Source organism: Clytia hemisphaerica, unplaced genomic scaffold, assembly GCF_902728285.1.
Source record: "Clytia hemisphaerica strain Z4C2 unplaced genomic scaffold, Clytia hemisphaerica genome assembly, whole genome shotgun sequence".
Taxonomy (NCBI): Eukaryota; Metazoa; Cnidaria; class Hydrozoa; order Leptothecata; family Clytiidae; genus Clytia; species Clytia hemisphaerica.
Window position 1 is genome coordinate 25390 of NW_027104577.1, and position 12159 is coordinate 37548.

General features: G+C 35.7%; 1 protein-coding gene and 1 pseudogene across 1 annotated transcript; one reads left to right on the forward strand and one right to left on the reverse strand.

Annotated features, from left to right (window-relative positions):
- Positions 1-3471: 3471 nt before the first annotated feature.
- Positions 3472-12153, reverse strand: LOC136823517 (FERRY endosomal RAB5 effector complex subunit 3-like). The gene is made up of 8 exons (XM_067079704.1): positions 12123-12153; positions 9739-9823; positions 7894-8015; positions 7153-7326; positions 6522-6724; positions 4999-5056; positions 4544-4611; positions 3472-3803 (listed from the first exon to the last, which is right to left on the reverse strand). The coding sequence occupies exons 1-8, from the start codon at positions 12151-12153 to the stop codon at positions 3714-3716; spliced, it is 831 nt and encodes a 276-aa protein (XP_066935805.1). The 3' UTR covers positions 3472-3713.
- Positions 10637-11404, forward strand: LOC136823518 (clytin-like; annotated as a pseudogene).
- Positions 12154-12159: the final 6 nt, after the last annotated feature.

The following is a 12159-nucleotide window of genomic DNA, read 5'->3' on the forward strand; positions in this document are numbered from 1 at the left end:
AACTTTCTAGAGGTTAGTAATGAGGTGTCTAGTAGAGAGTCTTGGAAAAGCACATCACAAATCAATGTTTTAACCAACTACCCGTTTGTTTATGAGGGAAATACTCTATTTTTACGAAAACTTTCGGTCAAATAAAGTGGAGGGTTTGTAAGGGTTCGAAATATCGTTTTCCCGTCAAAATTTTGGCTTGATCCCAGAATCCCAAAAATTGTAAAAAATAATATACCGTTACACTACACTGGTTTGTAGAGGTTAAAATACCAGAATACTGACAAAAAATAAGGCTAGTCAATGTCACCGTCTGATTTTAAAATACCGTTTTCGCGTCTCTTTTTTCGTCAAATCCCGTAATACCGTACTAAAAAAAGGCAATTCCGTCACACCGTAAAAGTACAAACCCCCCTCAAATAGAGAACAATAACTAAAAGATACAACCCAATTAAAACAAGAAATCGTCGAGGTAAGCATATTAACAAGAAAGGCAACTAAACCCGAAAAAAACCTTTCGTAGAGGGATTTTGTGAAGCAGTTATTTAAAAAGAACTGGGTAAGAAACCATAATTGTTATCTAAAAACGCACGATAAACTGATAGACATATGCTTTTACGGAAAAAGAAAATTCTGAACTGAAGATTGTTAAAGCTGGAAATAGAGTATGACACACGAACAAGCTGCCACATGCTATTATCTGAAACCTTCACATTAATTTTCCACCCACATAGCTTTCCCTTTCGCCCACACACAAAAAGTTCTAAAGTGAAACTGGTATTCTGTAGAAAGTAGGGCTAAAACTTATTTCATAAAAAAATCCATATTTTGAGTCTATATATTCCATTAATTTTGAAACTTGATTTTTCATTGATGACGTAAAGTGATGATGCTTATAAAATGAAATTGGCTAATGCTTGACCTCGGCCAATAAGCATCCCTAATCAATTTTCTGAAATGCCATAACCAATATTCATCTGGGGTATTGTCATTCCAACCCCTCCGTTTATTACCCTAAATGGATAGACCATTTATAACCTTTTTTTACCTTACGGGCTCTGACCATAGTCGGAAAATTGATTTTAGTATTTGAACATAAAAGTTATGTTTTAGGTTCTTTAACACTTTTAACAAAGAATTGCCTTCATAAATTGCTTTTAATCAAATCTCTTAAGAGTAATCAAGAATTTAATTACAAAATGACGTTATGAACTTTAAAAAGACGTTAATAATATGTTGCATCACCTTCTTTTATAAAAAGTGCTAAGTTTTAATGGGTAATTAACCTTTTTGTTTCGAAGTTTTTTCTAACTGTTTTAAATTTTTCGGAAAAATTTTCTAAATTAATGCATCAAAAGTTATGGCTGTTTTTCTATGAAAAATTGGGATGGAAAATTGGTCAAAAAGCACTATTTTCAAGATTTTGAGAATAAGCATAAAAATAATAATTCTAGTTCGATAAAAGATACACCATCTACCGCAAAAAAATTTTCAAAATGTTTTTTCTCCGCCAAAACTAAGCTCTTCAAAGTTGAAATACACTTCTTCGCAAAACTCTTCATCTTCTTCTTCATCAATTTATTTCATAGCGATTCTAAAAATTTTCAGACTCAAGGATAATTGGCCTAACAGAAAATGTATAACACGCCACAGTTTTTTGGGCTACATCAAGTAGAACTAATTTTGGAGAAAGGCCTGTTATTTTTGTTAGTTGTAGAAAGAGAAGTAAAAGTCGAAAAACCCCACCAAACTGAAAGTGAATCAAATTCTTGGAAAACTGATTTCGGCGGATGTCAAGAAAATTTGACGGGAAATAATTTTGCCTTCATAAACAGTTAGAGCTCTAGATAACTAATGAAATGAAGTACACATGGATTTACAAAAAATCTCATCTACAACTACGCGTACCCACCCACTATCAAATTATCTCACGAAAAATTAAGTTTCCGATGAAACCCCATCAATATAGTCATATTATAGATGGTAGGATTGATTTATATAAATATTTTTGAGATTATTTCCATGAAAAGTAGAGCCTTTTATCCATTACAATCAAAAACTTTAAAAAATATACAAAATTCAATTTAAAAAACTTTAAAACCTTAAAAAGGAAATTTCCCCTTGAAACGCCCTAATCATTGAATAGAACCGTCTTGAAGAATATATGAAAGCCACAAATAAAGATATTTTTGGTAAGGAAATTACGAGAAAGATTCATTTCAAAAAAGCGCGTAAGTCTTATTTTGCCCTGTCATCGATTTATTTTTACGATTTATGGTATCATATTTTTCGCCACTGCCAACACAGCTTTGGGTCTTTCAGGTCCAGAAGAAATCCATTTATATTGTTAACAACGTAAAAATCATCAGAAAAAAGGATCAAATTATACACTTTCTTATGGAGGAAGTGGGATCATATAGATGATTCACAAAACCTCGCTTATAAAAACTTGGCGACACGAGAAGTTTTTTTCGCGTTGGTGCAATACAACATGCTCCATCCCACCAACACAAGAAAAAAAGTGCGTGTCTCATGCACTTTGCACCAACGCGAAAAAAACTTCTCGTGTCCCTAAGCCTTATATCGACAAACTTTCCTCAAAAGAAAATTAAACATCACAAAATTATGTGCCTGAGAGAACACCAATTTCAAAATAAGGCCTCTCATTTCAAGGAAAAAAAACGTTTTATAAAAAACCAGCGATTCTCATAGAAGATATTCCTTGAAACTGCATTACGAAACATTGGTGTCTAAAGTATGAAAATGATGGTATACCATATTTTCATCATCATTATCAACCAGTCAATCAACATGAGGAGAAAGTCAATACAATAACGTTCCAATTCTTCCGTTTCTATATTAAAACACTGATCTATGCTTAATTCATTTGATAGGTGAATAACATAAAAAAATCAAATCCATACCACATCATGTTCTCACGTGTTGTATAAAGCACGAGATACACTTTGATTGTTGTATTTATTGTTGTATTTAACATTGAAAATCACCATAAGATTCTAACGGTTTAAGATTGTCTCGTCAAAAGTTGGACGTGCTTCCTTAGCAAAACCCCATTCTAGATTGTGGAGAAATGTATATCTGTGATATCCCATCAAAAAGTTCATCGTCGAAAAACTCACCATTGCCATAGGAGATAAATGCGTCATATTTGATGTTTCTCAAGCGTTGCTTTCGAGTTCTCGTTCACATCCTTGTCTCTCATGAGTGTTAACTGAACAAATGTTTTAATAACACTCTCAAGTGTGTTTTCCACCATGAGCTAAAGTGCGTCACATTGAGACGGCCTTGTAGACGGCCCTGTAGACACTGGAACAGGTATACAGATGAGATGATTTATCCAAAAATGTCATTATTTCACGGTACAGTGTTCTACCACTTTGTTGGGATGTCCATTCTCTCTTGCTCGCATATCCAACGACTTTCAATATTTCAAGCCAAGTCTAGCCCAATTTTGAATATAATATATCTGCTTGATTCTTAGCTCGAAAGCGAAATAGTTGTTGACTGAAATTTCTGGATTTGCATGGAAAAAGGATATTGTAAATTCTGGAGTTCTTTATTTAAAAATTTTTGAAGCCCTTCTTTTCCATATCTACAGCACAAAGTTGTAAGTAACACATGCGAAAAATATTTCATCGTATTTACATAGATTTGAAGAAATACCTGGATTCTTTTGGATATCTGTTGTACGAGATTAGTTCAAATCATCTTTTGGAGAGATCAAGTGTGGTTGAAACGCGAAACACACTTGGAAGCATGTTACTCAGTGCAATGAACATATCTTCAGATATCCCCTGTGCGAGAAAAGTAAAAAATCAAAGTCATGAGATAACTGAAATCTTTTCAGTGCAATATTGTAAAAATCCAATGCTGAGGCTCTGCTCTTCATACTCTTTTCACACTTATACTTATAGCCTGAAATTGTTTTGAATTATTAATTATTAATTTTAATTATTATTTTCAGGTCAAAATCCGTGTATTTTAAGGCTTAGTACCCAGTTTTCACTTTTTTTGGCTCCCTGAAATGCTCGAAATTCAGCAGTTAATAATGTTCTTATTTTTTGAGATTTCTAACCTCATCATTCTCATAAAAAAGAAGTTGTTTTATTTGAAAACTTATCATCTATGAAATTATAACATGAATTTATTTTGAAACGACAAGTACTCTTAGGTGCCAAATAAACGTCCCCTCCCGCTTGTTAATTTCTCGAAAATTTTCAGTTGGCAAAAAGAAGTCCACTTATTTTGCTCCAAAAAGCCTGATTTTAGCCTATATTTACCTTATTTTTGGGTTTTCAGTTAAGTACAATTTCAAACACCCCCCCGGCAATTAGCCCCCCCCCGTTTATTTGGCACCTAAGAGTACTATCAAAGTATCAAAGCCTAAATAGCTTGATGTCGACACTTCCCAAAATGGCTATAATCACGACAACTGACTATCTTTGAAATGTCAGAAAGAGCACTTATTCCCCCTTAGTCCCCTTAAAACTTTCGCCCTACTTAGGAATTCTGCAACGCATAGTAAACAACTTACCGGAGGGACAACGAATTGAACAGTTTTAGCATCATCACCATCCCAAGATAAACTTTCCATCATAAAACCTGTTTTTAAAAAAGAAATTGAAAAGAAGCAATAGCATTTTTTCTTTTTTTTTTTGAAAGATTTTCACATCCTCCGGTCCGCTTTCTTATATACCCCCACTTGTTAATTTTACCAGAAAAAAATTTGAGGGTTAATCATATGTCTTTTCCCACTTATTCACACATCTTCAGCCTCTTTTTGCTCTTTACAGCTTTTTGATAACTATTTCGACCTGACCAAGCTCCTGTTAATTAGATTTACAAAAATTTAGGATCCCCTTTTATGCAAACAAGGCGTACTGTTAGGGACATACGAGAATCATGGATTTCCCGACAGCTTAATTCGAAATTAAAATTGATCGGGATCCTGGTTGGAAATTCTCAGACAGATCGATGTTTTAAAAATACCTTTGACACATTTGAAAACCAATTCCGCTCTTTTCATACACCATTGCATTGTTAAATTCTGAATAAAGTAAGGACATGGATTAAAATTCGAAATTGCAACCAAACCTTCACTTTTCTAGAGCAAGCAATGAGCCATTTTATTTTATATCCATATAGGGGGTGGACGAACATTTCCAAGGGGTATTGTTTCATTTTTCCAAGGGGTTAAAAGTTATAATATTTCCAGGGGGTAAAAGATTGATTTCAGTTCGTCCACCCTCACTTTAGGAGGGTTTCCACACATTTTCAATATTTGTTTTGACTTGAAAAGTTTCATCCACCCCCTGTTTGGTTTTTAATGGAACAGTCCAATAAAATCGACAGTCATTTCTTATGAGCGTGTATGCAGCATTTCTACTTCCTAAAAAATGTCTGAAGATGTCCTTTATTCTTCAAAAATTATGAGCCCTGAATCCAGTGGTCTAAGTGGTTTAACATCTTACACGAAAATGGATTTTACACAGCAAATTAGCATATGTCCCGGAGATTTTGGTTACTCTAATCATGCAGAATTTTGAGAAAGAAAAATAACATTATAATGAACAGCCCCTAAAATCTCCAGCATTTTCAGAAAGGACAATGACTTTGAAACATATGTCATTCAATTTGCGGTTTTTGAGATAATTGATTGATTTTTTCCAAATTTGCAACCCTCCATTTTCAAATCTAATTTTCATAGGAAATTGGATTTTTCCCATTTCTCCGGATGCTCTACTGTGTACCCCATTAGAATATATTTCCGTTGAGGTTAAGAAAGAAAAAGCTAGATGTTTTCAAGAAAAGTGCAAGAGTTAAACCATCGTCTTGGTTTTACCAGCGTAGTAGTGTAGTGGTCATCGTTCTTGACTTCCGTGGAGGTGAGGGTTCGATTCCCACTCGGTGCTACGATTCACTTGGCAAGTGAATGTACCTCGGCCATACTATGTAAGGGGAAGAATAGGGTACCATCACTCTGATACAAGAGTATGGGGAGATATGCTGGACATTACATGTGGTGTGGTGATGGTACTCATATGTTCAGTACCTGCGAGAACGCAATGTTCTTCCGTACTGCGCGAATATCATCATGATACAGCACGGATCTGATGTGTCGCGAGCACAGAGTACAATGTCCATAGTGCGGAAAGGGGTCTAACCCCCCCTTCTTAAATACCCCTCCTTCTTGGCATCCCCCAACCTTTAAAAATGCCTATCCCCTAAGGGTTTCGGGCTAAATTTGCTATCCCCCCCTTTTAGTGAAAATTTCTGACCCCCTTTCTCCACTTTTTTGGAAGGTGTCATACCCCCTAAGAAAGGGGGGGGGGGGTCCGAACTATGATGTCTGGTAAGCGCTGTGATTTCCCTATCTAGGGGTAGGAAACCATCCCAAGATAGGACCCGGTCCGATTATATCGAAGGGTCCGCTTCTCTTCTCTCAAGTTCTTCTCTAATTTCAAGACAATTCTGACCCTCGAAAATAGAATTAAAAAGAGAATGTAGATTACCTCTCCCATTTCATGGACCAACAAAAGTGGAATAGCCAGATTGGTGATATTGTATCTAGATGCTGCCAACATGATATTCCGAACACCAATCATGATAGGATGACGCGAATTGATGGTCATTGCAGATAGATTGTCGTCAGTCACCAAGTGAAAGACTGCATGCACTTCAGCCAAATTCGAATGCTTGGTTAGGTAAAAATCACCTGATATAGTTAAGATGAAATGTTGTTCAAGATTTATCAAAGGTTCTCACATAACCAGTAAGTGTGGTCTTAATAAACCCTTACCCTAGGCAAAGCTATATCCACCATTTTTGATCCGAGTTTTTTAAAGTAGTAATTACAGTACTAAGCTTTACCTGATTCATTCAACAGCACTACACCACATACAAGTGTTTTTAAGGAAAAGTACGTATACGATGCATTACACCGTCGCTATAGTGTAGTGCTAACATTAGGGCACCACTTTCTAAAAAACTCCGATTAAAACATTTTGCTTGATAAGCTGCCCTGAGGGTTTATATAAAGTCCAGTGTTCTATAACCAAAGGCTTCTGGAAACCACTATTAAATAATCGAAGTCTACGTAGTAACTACACAAAATCTTCCAGAGGAATGTAACTAAAAAAGTACCTGTCTGTAGAAGTTTATTGGTCGTTTCGTTTTGTTTGGAACGTGACAAGGAGCTGGTCCTCAAAGTACGTGCACGTGATCGTTGCTGTGATAATGTTTGTTCAATCAAGCATCTCTGTTGCTCGAAACTTGGAAAGTGAAAATCCGTTGTCTCCTGGACAATGTTCTCAAACTCTGTAAAAAGGAAAATGTCGACAATGTTTCTTGTAGGGAGTTTTTTTTCTAAAGCAGAAGCTCTTTAATAAAAAGAGCAATTTCATGAGAATAAAGATGCAAAGTCTTTGGCAAAACTAAGAAGAAAAAAAACGAAAAACAACTTAAAAGGTTTTATTTTTACACAATTGTCCCCATTTCATACCAGGCACATGTTTTATATCAGGACAATGTCTGCCTATAGTTACATTGTGCTGATTTCCTCTTTTAGACCAATCTTGCTCCACATCCGTGTCAATTAAATATAAAAAAGCTTGTATGTATATTAAAATTGATGAGTAAGCAAACGATATCACTCTTATTTAAAATCAAAACCTTAAAGTCCCTGAAATCTACCGATTATTACAAAAAGATGTCCATTCATGATATTCATTACGTAATGTTTTTCTACAGAAAGACCCCGGTTTTTGCCAGTAGTGGCAAATATTATGCAACTTTTGTGTAGTTTAAATTTGTCACTACTGGCTAAAACCGGGGTATTTCCGTAGAAACATTACGTCATGATTATCATGAATAAGAAGCACTTACTTTTCTTGAGCCCCATGGAAGCATTCAGCCGATCGTCCACCAAGAACACCATAGCCGATAAATTCTCAGAATATAAACTCATCGACGTTTGAAGACGTTGTGGTTGAGGAACCATGTTCCCTCTAAAATAAAATAAATAAATGATTTTTAATTTCATCAACTTTCAATAGAAAGTAGTTTTCTGAAATAATGTGCACGTACTAACAAGAATTTCACAAGTGCGTTGCTTATAAAGAGAGGAGTTAACAGTTCTAAAAATAAGCTAGACACGCAGTGGCTTTCAAAATCTCTATAGCTAGCTTAATGAGGTGCTGTTAGGGGAGTAACTACTCCCCCCAGTGGCAGATTTTTTTGGGGCGTCTCTGATTACTAATTCTTTTTTCACCTTAGCATTAGCAGTTATTAGCCAAAAAGAGAAAAAGAGAAAAAAAGTTACACATATTCGTGTAGGAAAAAGGTCCATGGAATTTTTATGAAACAAGCAAGATGCTGAATGGACCTACCTGATGATGAAACTTAGATAGCAATAAGGAAAAAAACAATCATTAAGAAAATATAGCGCTTAGCGAAAATGCATTAAATTTCATCATTGATTGTTGATGGGGGGGGGGAGGGGTTTAGGGAAAAAGAAATATAAAGTTCCAGTTGCAAAATTGCAAAAGTTTTATTGCCAATTGAATCATGCTTGATGGTGGCATTGTTATCAATAATTTCTTTAAGTGAAAAAACAAAGAAATATATGGAAAAAGCCCAATTCAAATTCTGCAAAATCGGCGATTTCCGGCATACTTCCGGCATTTTCGGCCGGAAAAACATGATTCTCAAAAATCCGAATCGGCCACACTTAGGGCATTGCTTATACACATCTTTGTGCAAAAATCGAGAAAAACGATTAATGAAATCTCGACAAAATGGCAACAAACCGGTTTTGACGGCATATTTTCGGCATTTTTGGCCGAAAATTTTTATCTTCAAAAATCAGGCTCCGTCACATTTTAGGTATTGCTATTTTGCTTCAGTGTGCAAAATTTCATGAAAAAATATAAAGTACAGCTCGCGAAATTAAAAAAAAAACGTTTTTTTTCGGCGATATTCGGCTGTTCCGGCGATTTTTAGAAAGTTCCCGGCATCAAAAATCAGTTTTATTGACAATTGAACCATACTTGATGGTTGACATTGATACCAATAATGATTTTGCGTGAAAAAACAAAGAAATATCAGGAAAAAGTCCAATGAAAATCTGCAAAAAACGGCGATTTCCGGCATTTTCGGCCGGGAAATTTTTTTCCTCAAAAATCGGACTCGGCAATGATTTGGGCATTGTTAATACGCATCTTTGAGCAAAAAATCAGAAAAAACTAAAGATAAAATCTCGAGAAAATACCAAAAAAACAGTTTTTTCCGGCATATTTCCGGCATTTTCGGCCGGAAAATTTTTTTCTCATAAATCGGGCTCGGTCATGTTTTGGGCATTGTTATTAGGCATCTTTGAGCAAAAAATCAGAAAAAAATAATGATAAAATCTCGAGAAAATGCCAAAAAAAACAGTTTTTTCGGCATAAAAAAATGTTTCTCAAAAATCGGACTCGGCCATGTTTTGGGCATTGTTATTAGGCATCTTTGAGCAAAAAATCAGAAAAAACTAATGAGCCAATTCTGAGAAAAGCTGGTAACAGACGGACGGACGAACGGACAGACGAACGGACGAACGGACATCGGTTAATTTATAGGACCTCTACCCCACCGGGGTAGGTCCAAAAAGGAAGGTTCCTAAAAGGTCCGTAGGGGGGGGGAGGGTTGCGTGTAAAAATCATTATGTCAACAGAAGAGAAATGAAACACGTACCCAATGAAAGAGGTTTTGCAATGACAATAATCTAAGATGTCACGAGATACTAATCGAATGTTATGCATCGTTTTCATCTGGTTACCTAGGTGAGAGCGAAATAAGATTTTCACATTTCCATTTAGAGGGCCATAATTTACTTGCTTTGAAGGGTCTAGCCTCCAAAAGTAAGTAGAAACCAATCACCAAAGAAATCATGAAGATACAAAGACCCTAAGTGTGTCATTTTCCTAACATTAATATAAAAATGCAATTAAATTGTTGAAACTTATAATCTGAAGGTGTAAGAAAGCTAAGGAGCGCGGAAATTACTAATCAGAGGTTGTCTTTCGGCTCCCCCCCCAAAAAATCGGCCGCTCGGGAGGGGGTAACCGCGGTGGCATTGCTATTGACATTGAAACCACAGACATAGTGGTGTTTTTAAAGAAAACCTTGGTGTAGCACCTTTTATATTTACACTAAAATATGTATCGCACATGGTGATAAAATGATCAAGGGAATGAGATGAAAAAGTAAAACAATCAAAATTGCTACCACATTCCTAAATTTGTAACTTCTTCGCTGTCAATAAGCGGTCAAGAGATCAAAAACTGTTGAATAGGACTATGAAACTGACCGTCAAAACCTGCAGTTCTGAAAGTCGATAGGTTCAAATCCTTGAACTAGTTTCAATTTCAAAATAATCCTCCTACAAGGACGGTCGAGTAGTAGAATCTAAGGGTCTTCGTTTTTCTCCTTTGTTGTTTACCAGGTTAATCTTTGAAAGTGCCATTCAACAAGCTTTGGTTTTTGGGGTCAAACTTCACGACTCTTCTGTTAAGTATCTTACAGAACAAATTGTTATAAAAGACGTAAAAATGAAATTTTAAAAATCATCTACAGCTTAAACAAACCAAGTCAAAGCTAGAAGATCATTGAAGCCTCGTCTTTAAATCGTCGAAATATCAGCAAAAATGGCTCAACGAGAAACAGGATCGAAATATGCCATCAAACTTAAACCGAACTTTGATCATCCAAAATGGATCAATAGACATAGATTTATGTTCAACTTTTTGGACATCAACGGTAACGGAAAAATCACTTTGGATGAGATTGTCTCCAAAGCTTCGGATGATATCTGCGCCAAATTGAACGCAACAACAGAACAAACACAACGTCATCAAGATGCTGTTGAAGCTTTCTTTAAAGCCATTGGTATGGATTACGGCAAAGAAGTTGAATTCCCAGAATTCCCTGAAGGATGGAAACGACTTGCTACCAAACGATTTGAAGTTATGGTCTCAAAACAAGACCACTTTGATTCGCCGATGGGGAGATGTTGTTTTCGACATTTTCGATAAAGATGGAAGCGGTACAATCAGTTTGGACGAATGGAAAGCTTACGGAAGAGTCTCCGGAATCTGTGCATCAGACGCAGACGCCGAGCAGACCTTCAAACATTGTGATTTGGACAACAGTGGCAAACTTGATGTTGATGAGATGACCAGACAACATTTAGGATTCTGGTACACCTTGGATCCACAAGCTGATGGTCTTTATGGAAATTTCGTTCCTTAAAATATTCTTGTACTGAATGAACTTTATTTAATATTATCCTGTGTAGGCTACATTTCATAGGACCCGTTTTCTAAACACATTAAATACATTAATATCATTAAGACGTCAATATTTCGTCCAAGTTTCATTTCTACACTTCGTTATCAAGTTAAATCAATTTTTAAGCAGTATCGTGATGGCAGGGAAGGCCAACTACCCCCCCCCCCTCCAGCACCCGAAAGACAAGGGTTGGAAAAAAGGCGTCTCTGATTATTAATTTTGGCCACTTTGCTTTTTTACACTTAAGCCAAAATTAGAAAAACACCACAAAACTTTCGTGCTCGCTTCGTTCGCGTATATTTTACAAATAAATTTTACTTTTAAAAGAGACCGCCAAAATCCCAACTTTTAAAAATTGCCTCCCCATCCTTCATCATCATCATCCTTTGATCTAGGTCTTTAAAGACCTAGATCGAAAAAAGACCAAGGTCGGAAACATACAATAACCCTCCCTCCACAGCTCACGGTCAACCATCGCTGTCTCCAGTTCTCCTAACTCAAGCCCTGTTGTTCTTTTCAAAATATCTAAAAAGGTATTATATTAGTAATTAACTGAAATAAATATTCAATGAAGTAGTAAATCAAAGTAAAAAAAATCAATTTTAATCGGAAAATGTCACGACTCGGTTTTTAGAATATCCTTTTAACAAACTTTGAAACTAACTTTTAATTTTTGAAATCTTCGTAATATTTCGAGATATTACTTTAAAAGACTACACTTCAAAATGATGATTGAGAATCTACGAATACCTTTCCAACCTCATGATAAATATAGAAATGAGTTTTACCTAGGTGAATAGTAAAACTTTCTTCCATCATTGTTTC